At 40.9% G+C, this 19,836-nt stretch overlaps 1 protein-coding gene across 1 annotated transcript; it reads right to left on the bottom strand.

Moving 5' to 3' along the window:
• On the bottom strand, nucleotides 1–12,914 carry mchr2a (melanin concentrating hormone receptor 2a). The gene is made up of 5 exons (XM_042105850.1): nucleotides 12,724–12,914; nucleotides 10,632–10,841; nucleotides 4,458–4,652; nucleotides 2,216–2,335; nucleotides 1–901 (listed from the first exon to the last, which is right to left on the bottom strand). The coding sequence occupies exons 1-5, from the start codon at nucleotides 12,912–12,914 to the stop codon at nucleotides 583–585; spliced, it is 1,035 nt and encodes a 344-aa protein (XP_041961784.1). The 3' UTR covers nucleotides 1–582.
• Between the last annotated feature and the right edge of the window lie 6,922 nt (nucleotides 12,915–19,836).

The raw sequence follows: 19,836 nt of genomic DNA, 5'->3' as shown, positions 1-19,836 counted from the left end.
TACTGGTATGCTAACACAGAAATATAACACTAATCCAAGCTCTCACTGGGTCCAACGACCACTAGCTGGAACTTTTTTCTTCTCTACTACTTTCTTCTCCTTCCTTCTATTTTCTTTTCTGACCTGTGGATATATGTCGCTGTATTGTCCCTACTGTTTTGTGTGATATTGTGCGGCGGTGTGTGTGATACATGCAAAATTGTAAATAAGCAACTGTGCTGACGAACAAGCTCCGGTGTTCTGGGACCGGTGCATATTAGCTAGTGCACGACCAGGTTATAAACTCTGCTTTCTGAATCCAGTGGTTTCACCCTCTGTGACATCAGAGATGAAAAGCTTATTAGAGCTTGACTACTATCTTATATCAAAGAATGGCCATGCTGATGAAATACATGAACCACATTGTATTAGACATGCTGTGGGTCAGGAATCTGATCATACTGTATTGTGAGTCAGACCATGCAATGGGCAATAAACTGGACGAGGGTTTGCTGTGCAGATTCGGATTGGGGTGTCCTATGCTGGGTTGGGTTGCTGGGTTGATCATCTGTGGGTCAGAAAAGGACCCTGCGCTGGGGTGGGTCACTGGCTGGGACGGAGCGCGCTGTGCTGGGTTGTGGGGTTGAGCCGCTGGCCCTGTGGCGTGCAGCGGCGCCGCAGCCGGAGGCGGAAGTGACCGCTCAGCAGGATGTAGATGAAGGGGTTGACGCTGCTTGCAGCGTAGCTCAGGCACACAGACAGGTAGTAGCAGGTGTGGTAGGCCAGCGAGGGCCGTCGCACGCTCAGGTTGACCAGCTGCAGCACGTGGTACGGTCCCACGCTCACCAGGAACACCGCCACCAGAACCAGCACCGTCTTGGTCAGCCGAACCACTCGGTCCCTCGGCACACTGCTGCTGTATCTGCAGCACAAACACAGCAGAGTATTGTGTAAACAACTGTGGGGAATGTCAACAAAAACACTTTTGTGATAAATAAATAAAATGTCAGCAAATACTAGAAATATCAACAACAAAAAAGAAAAACATGTTTGTGATGGAACAGGAGAGTCAACAAATACTTTAAATATCAATTGTCTTCATGCAATGGACATACTGTAAAGTAATAAGTGGTTCTGGTGGGCGATGAAACAAGCTCGAGAGGAGGACTTTCAGGTCCCTAAAGGGATCATAGCTCCAGTGCACTTCTATCCAAAAGGAGTTTATCTTTTCTCAAGATTCCACGGTTCAACCCGTAACCATTTCAGATAATATTGCGCATTGCGGGTGGACAAACTGTTAGACAACCTAGGCTTGGTATTGGGCTACTGTGGAATTTCCATTTTCTTTTCCACTCTGTCTCAAGGCACGCACACCAAAGGGATGTGGATCTGTCTTGCATACGTTGTGTATGTTCTATCCTGTCAATAATTAGTATTACTAAACTATAATAGCCTACCACACATCTCTCCACGCTCGACAGGCTTTTACTTAACTGTCATCAAGCATAATATTGCCCAGCCTAATTAGACCAGTTGGTTTTATGAGTGTTTTTTTGAGTGGTAGCCATTATATAGCTCTGGTTCAGATTACGCAACATCACTAAAGTTCACAAGGTAAGAAATGTGAAGGATATTTAGGTATGTGCATACATGCACAGTATGTATTTGTAGTTTTTAAAACCAGAAGCTTTTAATTCCAATAGCCAGTTTGATGTATGTTGTAGTCTACACTGTTTACATTGGATTGTACCATGAATTAAAAAGGGCTCTTATTTGTATTTGTTGAGTATTGAGCCCCTAAAAGGTCGAAGGCCTTAAATAAAAGGTTTAAAATAAAATGAAAAAAAAAAAAAAAAAAAACTGATGCCATGGACAAGCTAGAGTAAAATGTGTGCACATTTTATAAAACACACTGCACAAACTGTGCACCAAAGATTCTAGAGTTGCTGTGCACACTGTGAGCTCAATTGACTAAAATGTGCCCACATTTGATAAAAACATGCACACATGAAATATTGCTTGTCTTTACTGGTAACATAATGAGTCTGTAAAATACAACAATACACAGTGTTTTAAAAACAATTTGAAGAAAGCCACAGGTGGCTGTGAATCACCCAGCATTTAAACTATAAATAGAAAATGGATTTCTTGGCAAGCTCTCTATTGCTCTCTTTCCCCCTCTCTGCCCCTCTCTCTATCCATCCATCCATCCATCCATCCATCAGGCATAACTCACTGGCGTGCCTTATTGTTCCTCTGGTACATTCTCCAGGTGTAGCAGAGGATGAGGATGTAGCAGAGGAGAATGAGAGGCAGTGGCAGGAAAAAGGACACCAGGGTCTGGTAGATGGTGTACCTGCAAAGACACAAGATGCAAACAACAAATAAACGTCAACGCGTATAAGGTAAAGCTCCAGAGAGAGTGCTGCAAGAACAACGATCAATCAGCCATTGATTGCCTATAGGTGAGGGATGACTACCAATCGGAGCTTCCTGGGTGAGTCAGGCTATCCTGGCCCCTTGCTGGGGTTTACAGGGTGTTTTGTACCTTGAGGTAACTGAAGTCAGTCCTTGCAGGGCAGAGGACATTGTGTGTTAGATGTGTTCTAATTAGGCTGAAAGGTTATTCTATTGCTGTAGCTGTAGCTCTGTAGCTAAATGCACTGTGACTGAAAGGTTATTCTATTGTTGTATCTGTAGCTGTAGCTCTGTAGCTAAATGCACTGTGGCTGAAAGGTTATTCTATTGCTGTAGCTGTAGCTCTGTAGCTAAATGTTAAAATGCCTAAATGTTAATATCTTAAATTATATTCCATTGCTGTAAATCGCTTTGGATTAACACGTCTGCCAATTAATAACTGTAAATGTAATGTATGTAATGGTAAGTGCACACCAAACCGACTTCAAAAGCACTAGATTAATCCGATGCAGATTTTTGGTTGGAATTCTATGAACCATTAAACTAGACCCTGGATCCCCTGTCTAACTATACTATAACTATAACTATATGTCTTTACCTAACCATGTAAACCACTACACCGAACCATGATCGCAGTTATTATTCAGTTTGATAGGCAATGCAGTTAGAATCTGTTTGTAAACTATGTGCCAGCTACCAGATGATATTCACTTAACTGTTTGACGAACCGTCAAATCACTACACCCAGGTAGCAGTGTTTTGCCAACATGAGACTGTTCCGATAAGACTGAAGTAATAAGTTACTCACTATTAAGTAATAAGTAATAAGTATTGTATGTATTTTTACACTGTTATTTTTAAAAGTGGTAAATAAGTCAAGTCACAATATGTAAATAAAAACATTTTGGAAGTCTATCTTGTCAATTTTGGGAGCTATACATGGAACATGCCATTCCCTCCATGAACATGCTGCTTTCAGCACAGTGCAAACTCTTGACTCACTGCACGATTAAGTATAAGTATAAGTATATACTCTTTTGATACCGTGAGGGAAATTTGGTCTCTGCATTTATCCAAATCCGTGAATTAGTGAAACACACTCAGCACACAGTGAACACACAGTGAGGTGAAGCACAAGCCATTGTGTGACAGTCAAAATGAACACACCATGACAACATATGATTTATCAACATATAGAGGCCCGGAGCCAGAAACATCCTGCACTTGGACCAATATTTACACATGGCTCACCGATATTTACAACTCCGGTACTAGAACTCTGCTATAAATGATTTATCAGTGTATTGAGCTCTGGGCCCAGAAACATTGTACATGGGAGTTATTACTTTATGCAACCCGAGATCCAGAAATATCCTTCACAGATTACAGTAACTAATGTGTATCTTTACAACCATCAAAGAAATCTGTCTTATGTGGATAGTGTCTTCTGTTGGTCACAGCATGTGGATTATATTAGCAACAGTCCAACAGAGACACCCACAATACAAAGCATACTACAGTATGATGATTATGATATCGTATATATGCGTCTGCCAAATAAAGTAAAGTAAAGTAATCCCTCCCATGTGTTAGATAAGGAGTACCAGCTCCTGTCATCCGGAAGACGCTTTAGAATGCCCAGTTGTAAGAGAAATAAATACAAACACTCTTTCCTCCCTCACTCTGTGTCATTACTCAATCAATAGAGGAGAGGAGAGTAAATCCCTCACTCCTAGTCTAATGGACATTATCTGTGTGTGGGCTACACCTGTTACATGTGGCGTGAATGATTTTATGATCTTGAATGTTATTTTTATTGTCTTTCTATGCTGATTGCTGAGCTGTAATGCAAATTTCTATGTAAACAGACATTAAAGTATTATCTTATCTTATCTTATCTTATCTTATCTTATGTTGTCTTATCTTACCTTATCTTATCTTATCTTAGCCTACTGGAGCTAGCAGCTTCTCGGCTTGGACCCCTAATAATAATCATCATCGTTGTCATCATAATATGCGGCCACTGTGGCCCACATTCTCCTCCCCAGACATTGCCTCACCACAGCAGAGCCCTGCGGGACACCAGGTTCATGGAGCAGCTCTCCAGGCCGTCGGGGAAGCGGAGGACCCCTGAGTGGACCCAGGCGGGCAGCGCCAGCACGCCGGCCACGGCCCACACGCACAGGTTTATCCAGATTGTCTTTGAGCGGGTCCTCAGGCTTGTTAGGCGGAAGGGGTGAACCAGCGCCAGATACCTAAGGGGGTCACCAGCAGAGGTCAAAGGTTAGAGGTTGAAAGGTAAGGGGTCAAATGACTCAAAAAGCCAACTCTGGCCAATTAGTTAAAAGTCAACTCTGCTGTGAGCTATGGTTAGGCATAGACCTTTTGAATAGAGAAGGGAGAGAGCAGTGACCCGAACTGGTCTGACCCCAGGTATACGGGATACCAAACCTGCAATGTGACTGGCGTGTCAAAGGGTCAGGCTCTGTGTATGGCAGAGCACATCAACTTGCCATGACTGTATGATTTCACTAAGTGACTTACTATTTACAACTAACCACTTGTGATCGAATCACCCAAGATGCATTTTAACAACATATGTAAACGGGGTCTGAGTGACTTTAACTATATGACAACTGTAACTATTGTGACAATAACATGAACAGAGTGCCTTTTGTTGGCATTCAAACTCATGAGTTTTATACTGGCTGATTGTCTTTAATTGAGTAATAGTACATGGATGTCCACAAGACCATTACACCACACGGTAGACAATCACCGAGGGACAAATAAGCAGATCAAACACAGGAACAGTGTAGAACAGTGAGAACAGTGTTCTACACTGAACAGTAGTAGAACAGTGTACACAGTGTAGAACACGGTAATAGCTACTCTTCATTGACCTCCTGAAAAGCCTTTGACGAGATCCATCATGACAGCCTCTGGACGACACTAAGGAGTTATGTCATCCCGTCCCATATGGTGAGCACTGTCCAGGATAAACGACTACATACCTATCCTGCAGCAGTGCAGTGAAATCTGGAGTTTGTCAAGGATGTATAATATCAGTACTACTGTTCAACATCATCATGGCGCATGTTGTGCAGAGAATAACAGACAAAGGGAGAGGAATTTCTGGTATCCCCAAACACCATGCTATATAACGCCATAACCTTGCCCATGACCTTGGTCCTAGACACATGCATACGTATACAGGGATGGATTACTGCACGGGCCTACCGGGGCCAGGCCCAGGGGCCCAAGGGGTCAGGGGGCCCTGAAGCCCAAGTCTTTGCATGGAATCATTGCCTCAATATCAACAAATCAGGATGTAGGCTATGAATCTGATTGAATTTAGTATTGGCCATCCCCAAAATGCACCAGAATACAGGAAATCACATCAAACAAATTAAAAAAATTCTGGGGGAGAACCCCCAAACCCCCCCTCCCACATATACGACAATAAGTGGGGGGCCCTTAATACATCTGGGCCCAGGGGCCCGAAAGTTCATAATCAGCCCATGTACGTATACTAAAGACAGATGTTTCATGTCCCATAGACAAGAAGGACTGGTCTTCAGTCATAATAAAACTGCACATAAGTATACCAAAAACAACAACTGGACAATAAATAGAGGACATAGCTGACTTTGCATAATATAAACATAACTGTTTACTACAATGGACATTTAAATGAATCAAAAGAACAAAGCAAGGATCACCTCCACTAGTCCAAAGAATTGTTGATTGTAGATACAGTGTGGAAACCACACTGCAGACCTGTGCTGTACGCTACCAAGTCTATTCTATGATGCAGAATGCAGACAAAAAAACACAATAGGACACCCACACAAGCCACATGCTGCCCCCTATGGCCAATATCCTTTACGGACAAGAGGCACAAGATTAACTAAAACTCATTAAAGACAAATGGCAGCAGCTTCTCATTAATTCCTTCCCTTCTCTAACCTCACAAAGCCTAACGCTGACATAGTTGTGCGGTATGGAAGAAGGCAGTCGAGAAAGACTCGATACAACACATGTACAGTACATGGACACCCTCAGATGTACATGTACCTGTCTCACGTTATGCACGATGAATACAATCCTGAGCTGCAGCTTCTTAGTACAGTATGTGAGACTGAAATGTTGTCTTTGTATGATGGCAGAGAGCTATTGCAGAGCCAAAGAAAAACAAGTTAAGTGCAAGGACTTCCATCACTGTAAACTAAAGAAGAAGAGAACAGAAAGGGGTTTGTTCCCACTGTCTACAGAATGCTGGGGAGATTTGCATTTATGTAAGAAATAACAAGTGAACACATGTTGCTGGAGTATATATATTGGCATAATATTCTACATGCAGATGACTGTGGTTAATAGATTAATGAGCTAATGCATGACCCAAAATCAATGCTTCAAATCAAGGCCTCATGGAGAGGTTAATGCACTGACTATGTGGGAGCATTGTTGATGGTGTGGTTTACAAATATGTGTGTGTGTGTGTGTGTGTGTGTGTGTGTGTGTGTGTGTGTGTGTATGTGTGTGTGTGTGTGCGCGTGTGTGTGTGTGTGTGTGTGTGTGTGTGTGTGTGTGTGTGCGTGTGTGCGTGTGTGTGTGTGTGTGTGTGTTGCAGTTGGAGATGTTTTTGCTGTAAGTACAATACAACATGAAGGGATCTGAGTCTGCAGATATATATTTATGGCAGAAAACACAATCACAGTTGTTTTAATGCCGTCCACTCAGTATGCCTTGCTTGATTCTTGAAGGGAAAAACAAGAGCAACATATGCATCACCACAGAGAGAATCCAATTAGCTGTTGCTGCCTTATCTAAACACATGATGCACACACACAATTGAACACACACACACACACAGACACACACACACTGCTCTATTAATCCAATTTACATATACATTAATAAAATCCATTTCATGTTATCTTGTAGGTTGGATAAGGATGTCATACTGCATGCTGCCATGCACCTGCTCCAGTCCAATATGTTTACATACTGCCTTCCTGGGCAAATCTAATTCAGAGCCAAGAGCTCTATAGCTCTATAGCAGGACAGATTATATTGCCTTTAGATATATTATATATTTGATTCCTCGGTAGCACACATGCTGTGACCCTATACTGTACTTGCAGAATCTATGCTTTCAGAATCTATATACTGCATTTATGTAACACTTTTCTACTTCTGTCCTAGACTGAGGAAGTCCAGACCCTGTCATGCTGAACAGAGAGCAAATTACACACTGTAATGTTTTTTTCATGTGTTAAAGGGATTCAATATATGGATTTTTCAAAACAAATTCTTTCAAAACATGCTTTCTGGGTAAAGTGCTTTGTGTTGCACCCTGTGCATGAAACATGTGCCATATAAATAAACACTTACTTACTTCTCTGACCAATTAAAGCCCACTAAAAGAATAATGCTACACATTCACTCAGTCACTCACATACCGGTATTTAAACATCGATAGCAGAGACTGCCATACAAGGTGCAAAGCTGCACCTTAGGAGCGACCTGGTGTTCAGTGTCTTGCTCAGGGAGCCTCAAACCGAACAGCTACCTCACTGCTGCCCATTAACAAATAAATGTTTTTTATAAATGTTTATTCTATGTTGTAAGTCGCTTTGGATAAAATAATATGCTAAGCAACATAAGCATAAACACAAACATAAACAAATGTATATGTGTGTGTACTGTGCTGCTTTGAGATGGATTGTGCTCTATACAAATGCCATGCCAGTTGTCAATTTTGATTTATAAATGAATTAAATAATAATGAATTTAAACTAATTTAATTTAAATGTTTGCATGGTTAGGGTGAAATAAATTCTTTATAAAATCAGAACATTTCTTTGGGCTATAGTTGCAAGCCAACACCAGACCTCACCAGACAAGTTTTTTTTATATGTACAGTCTTAATGTCTGAGTCATAATCAGAAACACTCTTAGCAGAAGACACACAGAGAGTTATTAGGATTTTAGGATTAGGAGTTAATAGGATTATTGGTGTGAAATTATAGATCTCTGCTCAACTCGATAGGGTCTGGACGTCATCATCAGTGTACACGAGTGTGGCATCAGCAATATAGTAACAGTAAGCCTATTGACAAACTATCCACCCTTCACAACCTCAGCACAAGCTTGCAATTTACAGATGCAGTTATCGCAACACGTCAAATCATATATTGAGTATATGTCCAAATAAATATGTAGTTAGCTCACTCTTTAAAATACATTATTAAATTGGTGCAGACTCTGTGAAGAGGCCCATGCATCGACTGTGGGGTTGTTGATTGACTGATTGCATCTGGAGTGGGCGCTGTCTATATAAGCCTGAAGATCAGCCTCACTTGGCACTCTGACTCTTTTTGGGCATTCTGACTCTTGCACTCACACACATCTAGACTTTCATTCACCACATCCACTCATTTGCACACACACTTTTCTCTTTTCCATGCTCTCCCATCCAATCTTACAAGCTTTACTCAGTCATTGCCGGTATTTCCAGCTTTACAACTACAACAAGAAACCCTATCATATCCCCTAGACACTGTTTTTCTGTTAGTAAATAAATGTACTGTATGTACTGAAATTGCATTTGGCATTGGCCTCCATTTCTGTTTGCTGCCCACACAAGCCTAGGCCATAACAAGAGGAAGCTCTACAGTCGCCAAAAATACCTAAACCTGCATAGTGTACCTTTTAAAGTGACCTAGAAAATACACTGTTAAACTAATTTGGTATTTGGAACTGGATTCGTATTCTCAACTCAACTGAATCTATTTCCCAGATATCCCCATTACTCCATAAACCACTCTGGATAGTTGGCATGGCATACGTTATTGCGTGTACACATGCCTGGATACTAGATAAGGGTATGTATTTAAGCCTGAGTAGCTTACACTGCTGGGTACTAACTGTCACCAAGACTCTTGTAATTAACACGTCGTGTGTGTGTATGCTGCATCTGTGTCTTCCAGAGTGTATGTGTGTGTGAAATCCTGACATTCAATTTCCCCCCTCTCTCTCCTCTCTCTCTCTCTCTCTCTCTGTGTTCATGTCTGTTTGGTGTGCAAAGGAATATCCTGCACCTCTCGCCCACACCTAATGAATGTTATCAGTGTTCTTCATCTTACAACATGAGCAGAAGGTTAGAGGTCACAACCTTATATTATTCAAATGTAAACCATGTTTGGTAAACCAGAGCATGACTGCAGTATGACTATATGTAAGGTGTAAGGTTTTAAACACAATTTAAGTTGTTTTATTTATTGTATCGTGTTTTTATCTATTGTTTGGTTGCTGTTGTTTCAAGACTGTATAAGTTCAGTCCACAAATTTGGGCACAAAAAAACAACAACTATTTGATTCTGTGCTCCTGAAACAATGTGTTGATTGCCTCATAGTGTTTGGCTCAATTCAAGCAGCTGTGTTTGTTTCCTATTTATATAGGAAGGAATTGGCATAAACAATTAAATTTTTTTGAGCACACACACTGGATGGAAAGAACGGAGCCCGGAAGGGTCACGTTGGTAAATATTTTGATTTTGCGTTCCCTCGCAATACTTTTGCGTTCCCTCGCAATATCTTTTTGTGTTCCTCAGGATCAGGCCCAGGTTAAAGTAAAATTTAATAAAGTCCTGGTTATCCATGATGGTGACTGCAATCCAAATCAACCGAAGGCTAATGTGAGAGGTTGGAAATACAGAGCCCTGTGTTTAAAGGGAACGCAAAACCAAATTATTTACCAACATGACCCTGTGATAGGCTACATCATTCATTCATACAATTTCCGCTATCCAATAGAAAGACTTATATGCCTAAGCAGGATTAGCCTATGTAGGCCTACCTCTTAGAGCTAAATTGGTGCCCAGTATGTTGAAAATTAAAGGAAAGGGGAATCCGACATTGGGTACCCTAAAAACATTCAACAAATTACACAGAATTGCCAATAGCATGTTATGTCAAAATGTCCTGTGCTCTGTGTTGTCCAGATATTGGTTATGACCAGTTAATACAATAACCAGCTAGCTTCAGACTGAACATTCTCGTAATATGACTTTTTACCTCCACAGTTGCTGTATCAAATACATGCAAGTCAATGGAAGAATTACATATAGGCCTATGCTAGGCTGAAATCACATAGCCCCTTAAAACAGTCATAACATTCATGTCCATTTGAGTCATGAGCTCACACTGCTGAGCCCAAATAAACTCACCTGTCCAGACTCATGGCCGTCATGATGACCGCACAGGCCACCTGGTTGCAGTTGTCCAGGGAGGAGATGACGGTGCAGAGCGTGTTCCCAAACACCCAGTGCCCGCCTCGTGCCCACTGGTGGATGAGGAAAGGCATGACGGTCACGTGCACCAGGTCAGCGCCCGCCAGGTTGCACATGTAGACGTCAGGCACCGTCTTCTTGGGGGACCTGTAGTGCAGGAACATCTGCAGTTGGTAGGCTACAGCATATTCACCCAGTCTCACAACAAACTAACCATAGTGTAATACTTTGGCGACAGTTGGAGGGCGACAGTTGGGGGGAGTGGGGTTGAAACTGTGTTGTACAACTATCTAATTTAGCAGGGGGGTGGGGGGGGCGTCCTGACCCCCACCATTTAGGACCAGGAAAGAAGTCAAAAGTAATACTTTGGCGATAGATGGAAGGTGACAGTTGGGGGAGTGGGGTTAAAACTGTGTTGTACAACTATTGAATTTAGCAGGTGCTCTGATTCAGAAAGACTGCAGTGAACTATTACAGCCAGGGGCAGTCCCCCATGAAGCAGCTCAGTACAGGGCTAAATGCCTTGCTCAGGAGCACAGTGGCAGTGGAGTGGTCGCAGCCCCTGGGATCAAACTCACAACCAGATTCCTGATCCCTAAACCCCACTACCACTACAACATGTTATTGCATAACTCACACTGACCCTAGCCCCTTCTGTGCTGTGCTGCCTGTCCCTATAGCGCCTCATCCTTTATCTGAAAAGCGTTCGCTGGAGCCCTACTGCAGTGTTTTTCAACCTTTTTTGTGCCACGGCACACTTTTGACACTTAAAATCTCCCACGGCACACTAACATCCTGTGTGAAGAAAAAATAAACATACCATAGCCTAAAATTTCAAATAATACACAGATATGGCCTTATTATGGCTTCTATGCAAGACCTGCTCAATAATACAAGCGCCCTCTGTTTCATTTGTAGGTGACTATATCTAATTTAATTGTTGTTATGAACTGGATATGTGATGATTCTGTGATATGGGGCCCGGTTGTACAATGCCTGCCCTGCATACCACAAATAGTGCAATCATACAATCAATGAGAGCATGTGGTTATAAATTCTTTGATGCAACAGTTGATTTTCTTGACCAGTGAGTGACATTTGGGTAATTTTCTGCGGCACACCTGATGATCTCTCACGGCACACTAGTGTGACCCGGCACAGTGGTTGAAAAACATTGCCCTACTGTATAAATCCCCTACCTGTAGCGTTAGGCATTTAATATCTCTCATATATCTGAAATGGTCATAGACAGGCATAAATGGGGGGTTATGGCATAATAATGCAGTACTGAGCAGAGATCGCTGGATCCATCCAAATCACCACTGTTTACTGGCAGTGAAAACTCACAGATTTTCCAAGTTTTTGCCAAAATTCTCCGCAGAGATTTCTAGCTAAACTCAAGCAACACGGTTTGTTGTGAGAGAATTTGAAACAACATTGTTTGACTCTGAAATGGAGCCTGAGATGAAGACGATGTTTTTTATTTAAACAAGCTGATAATATTATATTCTAGACTTTTCACATCCAACACAGCCACAGGTGTCTGAAAAGTGTATGCAGTAGGCAATATGTTGATTTTATTTTGCAACTTCATAAAACTATTCCAAGGACTGATCAATTTTGCCTACATAACCTTTTCTGGTTTGTAGATGATGAAATAATCAATTAACATTTGTCTATTCAGATGCAGACAGTGTCCCATGAATAGTTAGCCTACATTGTAACAAGGCAAGGCACTTTCATAATTTTAGAAGTTCAATCGGCTCTAATATAATTTAACCAACTGCATCAGAAAGTAGGAAAAACGCAAAAAGCAAATCACTAAGCAAACGAGGTAAATTTCAATGAAAGAATACTAAGTCTAATCACAAATGATCAATTAGCAAACTTCTAGGGAATACTGCAGATTATTAATTTGCAAAATATCATAGCTTAGCCCACTAATGCTTATGATCAGTTCTATATCTTTCCAATAATAAATATACACTTCAAATAAGACCAGTTTGGACAACAATAGCTTATATCATACCTCAGAATAGTTACCAGTACCAGAATGTTCCCCACTAAGCCTGTGCAACAGAGAAAGCCCACGAAGGCTGGTAAAATAGTTGTCTCTGTGACTTTGACAATACTGTAATACTCATCGTTGTCGACTTCGGCACTCCATGAGCTGTTTGGTGAAAATGTGCAGTTCACAGCAGTTGAGTCCGCTTCGGTCATGTTCATAAATATAGAAACAAATAGTCCAACCGTTAAAAAAAATCACTGTCCATAGATTTGATCGGCATATCATTTGACGTTCCGAGGTAGATCATTCCTCTCCCCTGCGCTCCAAGAGACCTGCGTTTTACGCACATCGCACAAGGTGCATTGTAGTCTACACTGTACATTCAGCTCAAGCCTCCATTCACATGCTTTCAACGTAATTGACAATCGAGATGTAGACGATATAAGAATGAAGGCAGCACGCAACTAGCACGCAACGTGTTTTTCTACGTACTGTCGCTCAAACGCACACAACCACTTTAAAGGCATAAAATACATGTTTATTGAATTATTTTACATTTATGCATTCATTCATTTACATGCATTCATTTAGCAGACGTTTTTTTGAGTTTTTTTTTTTTCCAGAACTGTAGTCAAGTGTAACTAAACTAAAGAGATGGTGGTAGAAGGAGGAGGAAGAAGGGAAGTCTATGGTAAGTGCATATTATCTTCCTTCCTGTATAATACATGTACATGTTAATCTGTTCTAGTCCAGACTCTGACCATTTTGACTGTGTATGTGACATAGAAAATAATGTGTCGGGGAATGGACAGCTTGCAGAAAGAAACTGGATGCTGGAAAGCTATTATATACTATAGCTTAATAGATAGATGTTACATCAAATTCCAACAACTTGTGAAGTGCAAAATGGTCACCTAGACTAGAGTGTCAGGATGTCATGCCTAAAAAGTTCAGTTTAGGTAGCTCAAAGGGAGCTCAAAGTGTTAGAGCTTTATAATGTGTTAATTGCACATGAACAAGACCTGTATACTGCCAAACCCAACCCAACAATCTGTAACATGAAGGGATGTGTGTGAGCGTGTGTGTGTGTGTGTGACTGTGAGTGTGTGACTGTGTGTGTGTGTGTGTGTGTGTGTGTGTGTGTGTGTGTGTGTGCGCGTGTGTGTGTGCCGTTTTTGTTTCTGGTTTCCTCAACACTGATGAAGCACCTCAGAGAAATGCACCTAAAATCATATATGTATAAACTGACACCTGCACAACTGAGAGCCAAACAGTTTCACTTATAAGGCAACAGCTCAACTGACCAAATAAACATGGTCAGACAGCTGCCGTGCGAAAAGATGAAACAGAGAGAGGCTTTCTGGAGGAGAATGAAGAGATCAAGATGATTCCCTTTGATGCTAGGTGATTAGAGATGGAGGGAACAGCCTCTTCATATCTCAGGAGCATGAGCAGAACATCTCTCACCAGGAAACAGTGATGTGCACTTAGGCAATGTGGAGGCTTTACTGGTTATGGCATGACAAAGCTGAGCGATTATTCCAAAAAAAGACAGAGAGAGAGAGAGAGAGAGAGAGAGCAAAATACAGCATAGTATTTTTTAAGAATCTAACAGACATGAGAAATCTGTAGGTCATGTGTGTTTATGTGTATTTTAGTTATCTTCTCCGGGATACAAATGGGTCATTTTTCATTTTAGACAAGAAAAATTAAAGTGATATTCCAGCTGCCAATGAAAACATGTAGCGTAGAAGTTCATTTTGGTTCAGTTTCATTCATATAGCGCCATAACATAGGAGCATGTCTCAAAGCACTTTACAGAGCCCAGCTTGACTTTGATCCTTGATCAAGATAACACAAGACTACCATCCCCAATTTTTTCATGGTGATGTTTTTGCACTTGAAGGTTTGCATCTGCCACTACCCAACTGTGCGTTGTCGTTGTATCCTGCGTCTTGTTATGTAATGTTCAATAGGCTTGGTTGTTGATTGGCCGCTGTGGGAAATACCCTACCTACAACACAATTGAACACCCCTCCTGTGTGTGTCTGAAATCATGGCTTCTGCTGAATGTTTCTTAGAACTGTTAAAAGTCAGTTGTTCCTTGCCACCTTTGTCTCCCCATTGCAACCATGCTTGCTCTGAGAGGGCCTGAATGGTCTTTTAGACCATTTCTATTGTTCATGGCACTGTATACTGTAAATGAATGAATTTAAAACTGAATTCAGTGACATTTATAATGCACTCTGTAACAATGGCGGGAACAACTGATGGCAGTGTACTGGTGGCAACCTATACTCTGGCTTGCTTACTGTACTCACTGAATAATGTTACTGGCTGGGTTGAAAAGCTGAGATCTGACAGAAGGCTTCTTAATGCATCTGGTGCTCTTAATGGGGCATCTGGTGTTTCTCACTCGCCAAATGCATCTTTGGAATTGGATTGGAAAGAAGCATGTTTTACTGTCAAGTTTTACTGTCAGTATACTGTCAAGTTGCCTTTCAATAAGGGAATTTAATGTAAGACCTCCACTCTTTGACTGAACCCTTATTAGAAGCCTACTTACCATCAGCAGGATAGAAATAGAACTCAGACAATGAAAAGAAAAGTGGCATGGTCAAGGTGAGGTAATACTTGTATTGTGTTTTTGTTATCATGCTCCTAGGAATACCTTTTTTGTACACAAGCGGACTACAGGAGTAAAGCAAGTGTATAGCATTAAATGCCACTGGGAACTTCAAACTAAATTAGCTAAGTTCAGCCTCTGGATGGACTCAAGGCTAACTCCCTATGTAATCATGGCTCCTGCTGACAGTTTCTTTGAAGGTGTCCACCAGTGTCTCATGCTAGCTCTGAGGGGTGGTGGCCTTGAGTTTGCTAAAGCACTCTAAAACAATTTATATCTTTCAAGGCTCTAAACAAGTCATTGAAATTGAATGAAATTAAATTCACCATCCCTGAATAATTTAAATACATCAATGAAGGTGCCTATACACTCCTCTGCTATGAACTGGATGAAGAAAACCAGCACCTGAGCTTCACTCCTCTGCACCAAACAAGAGATTGTAGGTGATGGAACTCCTCGGGAGGACTGGAGGAACATCTTACTGAGAATTCAACAATAAAATAAATGTGCCATTATATTTTATTTACTGTATGTTTAAAGAAACTCACTTTAAGTGTAGCTGGATTCTCCATTATTCAGTATTTACTTGACAAGAAGCTGGTGAGTTGCTGAAGGACTGTTCTCTCTCTTTTTCTCTATATTCTAAGAGGGAGACACAATTAATGCAATGTGGTTGTGGTGTTGCTGTGAGATAATGTTCAATATTTCATTTACAGCATTGAACAATTCTGAACAGTTTTAGACCAAATCAGAATGCCTTGAGGAAACAAACCAAAGAGAGAATTTTAAATGAGCTGGAGGGGAACAGCATGAGAAATACCAAAGCGTGAAATGGACAGAAGTCCTGCAGCTGATTTATCCTTTCAGACGTTCACAATTACACAAGTAAATTAAAATCCACACCTGTAAGCTTCAGTAAAAGCTTGTTTCAGTTAAATTAAATTACCTAGTGATGATGAACACTTCACTATGAATGCCCAAACAGTGTACCCTACTGTGAGGAAAAGAAACAGGAAAATGATTCCTGCTGTGGTTTCCATTGCATTCCATCCCAAGTGCAATTTCATAGTAGATTCAGCAAGGATATGCTGTACTTTGGCATTTGCTCGTTCAACCCTTTTTTAGAGTTGTAGAGGTGTGTGTGTGTGTGTGTGTTGGTTTCTTATCAGATGGAACAAATGGGTTCTGGATCACAAATATAAAAACAAAAACATTTTGGGGAAGGTGGTTTCAGGTGAGGATCTTAACGGCATTGTAATACACACGCACACTGAAAGTAATTGTGGTCAGAGTGCGAATTACCCCATCATAATTGGGGGGTACTGCTCCTTCACTTCTTCTATGACCATCATGGTCCACTACCATATCAATCCATCCCCACCGTGATCACCAAGTGCAACATGTGTTGTGCAACACACACAAGGTCTAAACATGCGACAAACTGATAATCAGTAGGCTACAGAATATATCATCGTTCTTATATATCCTGTCGTCTCCCTGCGGCCTGCTCACGGCTTTCATCCTGTGCCTGTCTGCTGAGCACCCCTTTCCTTAACACATATGAACAGTGTATAAAACCTAACTGCACCTACACTTTTAATGTAATTGTTTGTAGAGCTTAGTGTTAATATTTCCTGCTTACTCTTTTAGCACCAAAAAAGTGCCTGATGTCTGTGTGCCCTTTCCTTCTCCTCATAGTGTCTCTTTGAATAAAATAAAATCCTGGTTTCATTAAGATAGTATCAGGGTTCTCAGATGAAACTACATTTATCAAGCTAAAAATATGAAATAATAGAATGTAAAAACAATACCAACCAATTAAAAACAAATTCAAATACTAGCACATACTATTTAGCCTAGGCTACTTGGGTCTTTTTATGTTTCCACAGGTTTCACTGATGTTATGTAGCCTAGGCTTAGCTACTGTACATCAGACCCTCTAGTGCATAGGCTACCGCCGGTAATATAAAAACACAGGATCTGTGCCAAACTAATTTCAAAAGGGCACAATAATTTATTCAAGATAAAATGAGAATAATTATAGGCTATTCATCTCCTTGGAAATGACAATCGATTTTACCTCACCACAATGTAAAGCTTGATTTAAATAGAGAATTAGCCAATCTTGCTAACTAACCAAGGCCCACTTTACTAGCCTCAGTGGGTAAGTAGCAGGTAAGTAGCCAGTAATTCAATGTATGAAGATGTGACATGATGAAAGAACAAAACACGTTTATAAATGAAGGTTGTAAAATAACACATCTTCAACAACCTAGACGTCAGCTAGCAACTTACATTTACCCATGCACGTCAGCAGCAAACTGAATTTAGCCTACTGAAGGAATTTACCTAGCTTTTTATCATTCAACGTTGACACTTGCTTGTGAAGTTGAAGTCGTTCTCTATCTCAGTTGCTCAGTGGTTAAAATGGTATGGTCCACAATAGGGGTGTCTGAAATCGCTTTACATTAAAATGTTCCTACGGTGAAAATAGGAGTTGACTTGTATTGTAACTGTAATGATATTTTTCACAATATCAGAAAAATTATCTGACCCCCCAAAAACTGATATTTCTGTCTCTTTGGGGGGTCATAATTCGAACTATGATTGTGGTGAATAATTACTTAATATTAACTTAGACGGGCAAACTTCAGGAACACTCAGGAATCAGGTTTATTCTGTTACAAGCAGAGAGGGTAAAAAATGGTCTATGGTCTATTTAGGCCCTCTGTTGGATCAACCTCTCCCTCCTCAGTTCTCCATCTTGTTCTTCTGACAAACAATGCAAGTTAGTCACTTTTGTATCGGTTAAACAAAGAAAGAATTGGTGGCAAAACAAGCCCACGTGGTTGGTTCTCCACATGGCATCAGACACACCTACTCACACCTACGCATTCTTATCTGAACAGCATGAGGAGAGATATCTTATATGTAAGGGATAATGTATAGAACGCCGGTCATTGTCGGGAAATAGGTCCCGACAGGGCGAACCGGACCCCGACGCGCAGCGGAGGGGTCTTGTTCCGCCCTGAAGGCACCTATCTCCCGACAATGACCGGCGTTCTATACATTATCCCATAGTTCTATATATACAGTCTATGCATTATCCCGCTTATTACACGGCTACTTACCAAAACGACACAATAAACTCCCCACGATATGACTCTAGCCTACATAGCCTATTTGTTACCGTTTCATCATGGCTTTTGCTGAGAAACAAATAGTTCGCAACAACACACGCTGAACTTGAATCAAACATTGTTTAGAACACAGCTGATCAACCGTCTGCTTTCACTTTTGAATGAAGTTCCAATCCTTGCGTACTAGTGATATGAAAGAATTGACTTAGAAGCACAAAGCCCATTTTCCTTGACAGCGGTCTGTTATACTTAGCAACTGTCTGTTATTCAGAATTAGCAGACCGCCGAACGTTGGGAAGGCCCATTCAAGTGAATGGAGCATTCTGCAGCACTATGAAGAGCCGTGTAATAAATCAGAAATATCACTGGCATGTTCCAAATATTGATAGAATGTTCCAAACATTCTCACAATCAAATCATTACAATCCCCTTGTACTGAGACTATTACAATGATACCAAACATGAATATATTTACATTTCATGACACATGGATACATTATAGCAAGGTAACATCCTTCGTCTTGTGGATCTGATAGCCCTTGGAACCAGTACATTAGCATTTCATTGGGGGAGGGGAGGGTGTCTGTGTTTAATGCAAATTCATAATTTGAAACCCTAAAAATATTGCTATCAACACACACACACACCATAAAAACATTCTGAACTGAAGACTGAGACATACACATGAAATAAAGGCATATTAAAACAGACATAAATCAATGCACTGTGCAGTATTACACTCAAACATGTATTCATAATACAACATGCATTCCCTTGCATTGATGTGTTGCGACCCAGTTAGAATCAACAAACTGGCCAATGGAGCTCAGTCATCCAAGACAGGCATGGATTGATTACCCAAACAGCCCTTCGGCGAGAGCGTGAGCCAAGTGGGAATCCAGGCGCTTGAGTTGCGTGGGGAGAAGGCTGGGCAGGTTGAGTCTGGTGCTTTGAGGTGACCTGCTGGTGCATTAACTTGTCTTTCATAACTAAGACCACTGTGATCTCACTTCAGCCTGCGGAGAAATTTAATGTTTTAGGACACAGCTATGCAACCCTTCCAGTAATACTCAGTGTCTTTTATGTGCTGTGTGTGTGTGTGTGTGTGTGTGTGTTAAAGAGGAGAGAGTGAAGCAGAAAGAAAATGTGTGTATTTGTGTGTGTGTGTACATTGGTATGCAAATACTTTGATTTAGACATTCGATGTTAACTTTTAACTCTCTTCTAAATCTTTAATATTTTTCAACCATGTTGTTCAGACTGAATGTGTGAAAAGATTTAATAAGCTAATAACTCAATGAATTTATTTATCTGTGCTTTGTATGTGCTACTGCAGTACATTTTGAAGGACACACATTGACATTTCAG

The sequence above is a fragment of the Alosa sapidissima genome, chromosome 10 (genome assembly GCF_018492685.1).
Source record: "Alosa sapidissima isolate fAloSap1 chromosome 10, fAloSap1.pri, whole genome shotgun sequence".
Classification (NCBI taxonomy): domain Eukaryota; kingdom Metazoa; phylum Chordata; class Actinopteri; order Clupeiformes; family Clupeidae; genus Alosa; species Alosa sapidissima.
The sequence above is the reverse complement of the archived record's forward strand: the minus strand, read 5'-3'. Positions and strand labels throughout refer to the sequence as shown.

What these genes read in the sequence shown, in the direction of transcription:
- mchr2a (XM_042105850.1), bottom strand. Translation starts at nt 12,914, where the DNA reads ATGACCGAAGCGGACTCAACTGCTGTGAACTGCACATTTTCACCAAAC. An exon ending in GTACTGGTAACTATTCTGAG is followed by an intron (nt 10,842 to 12,723) that starts GTATGATATAAG and finishes CCTGCACTACAG; the next exon opens with GTCCCCCAAGAAGACGGTGC. An exon ending in AGGAACAATAAGGCACGCCA is followed by an intron (nt 902 to 2,215) that starts GTGAGTTATGCC and finishes TTTGTGCTGCAG; the next exon opens with ATACAGCAGCAGTGTGCCGA.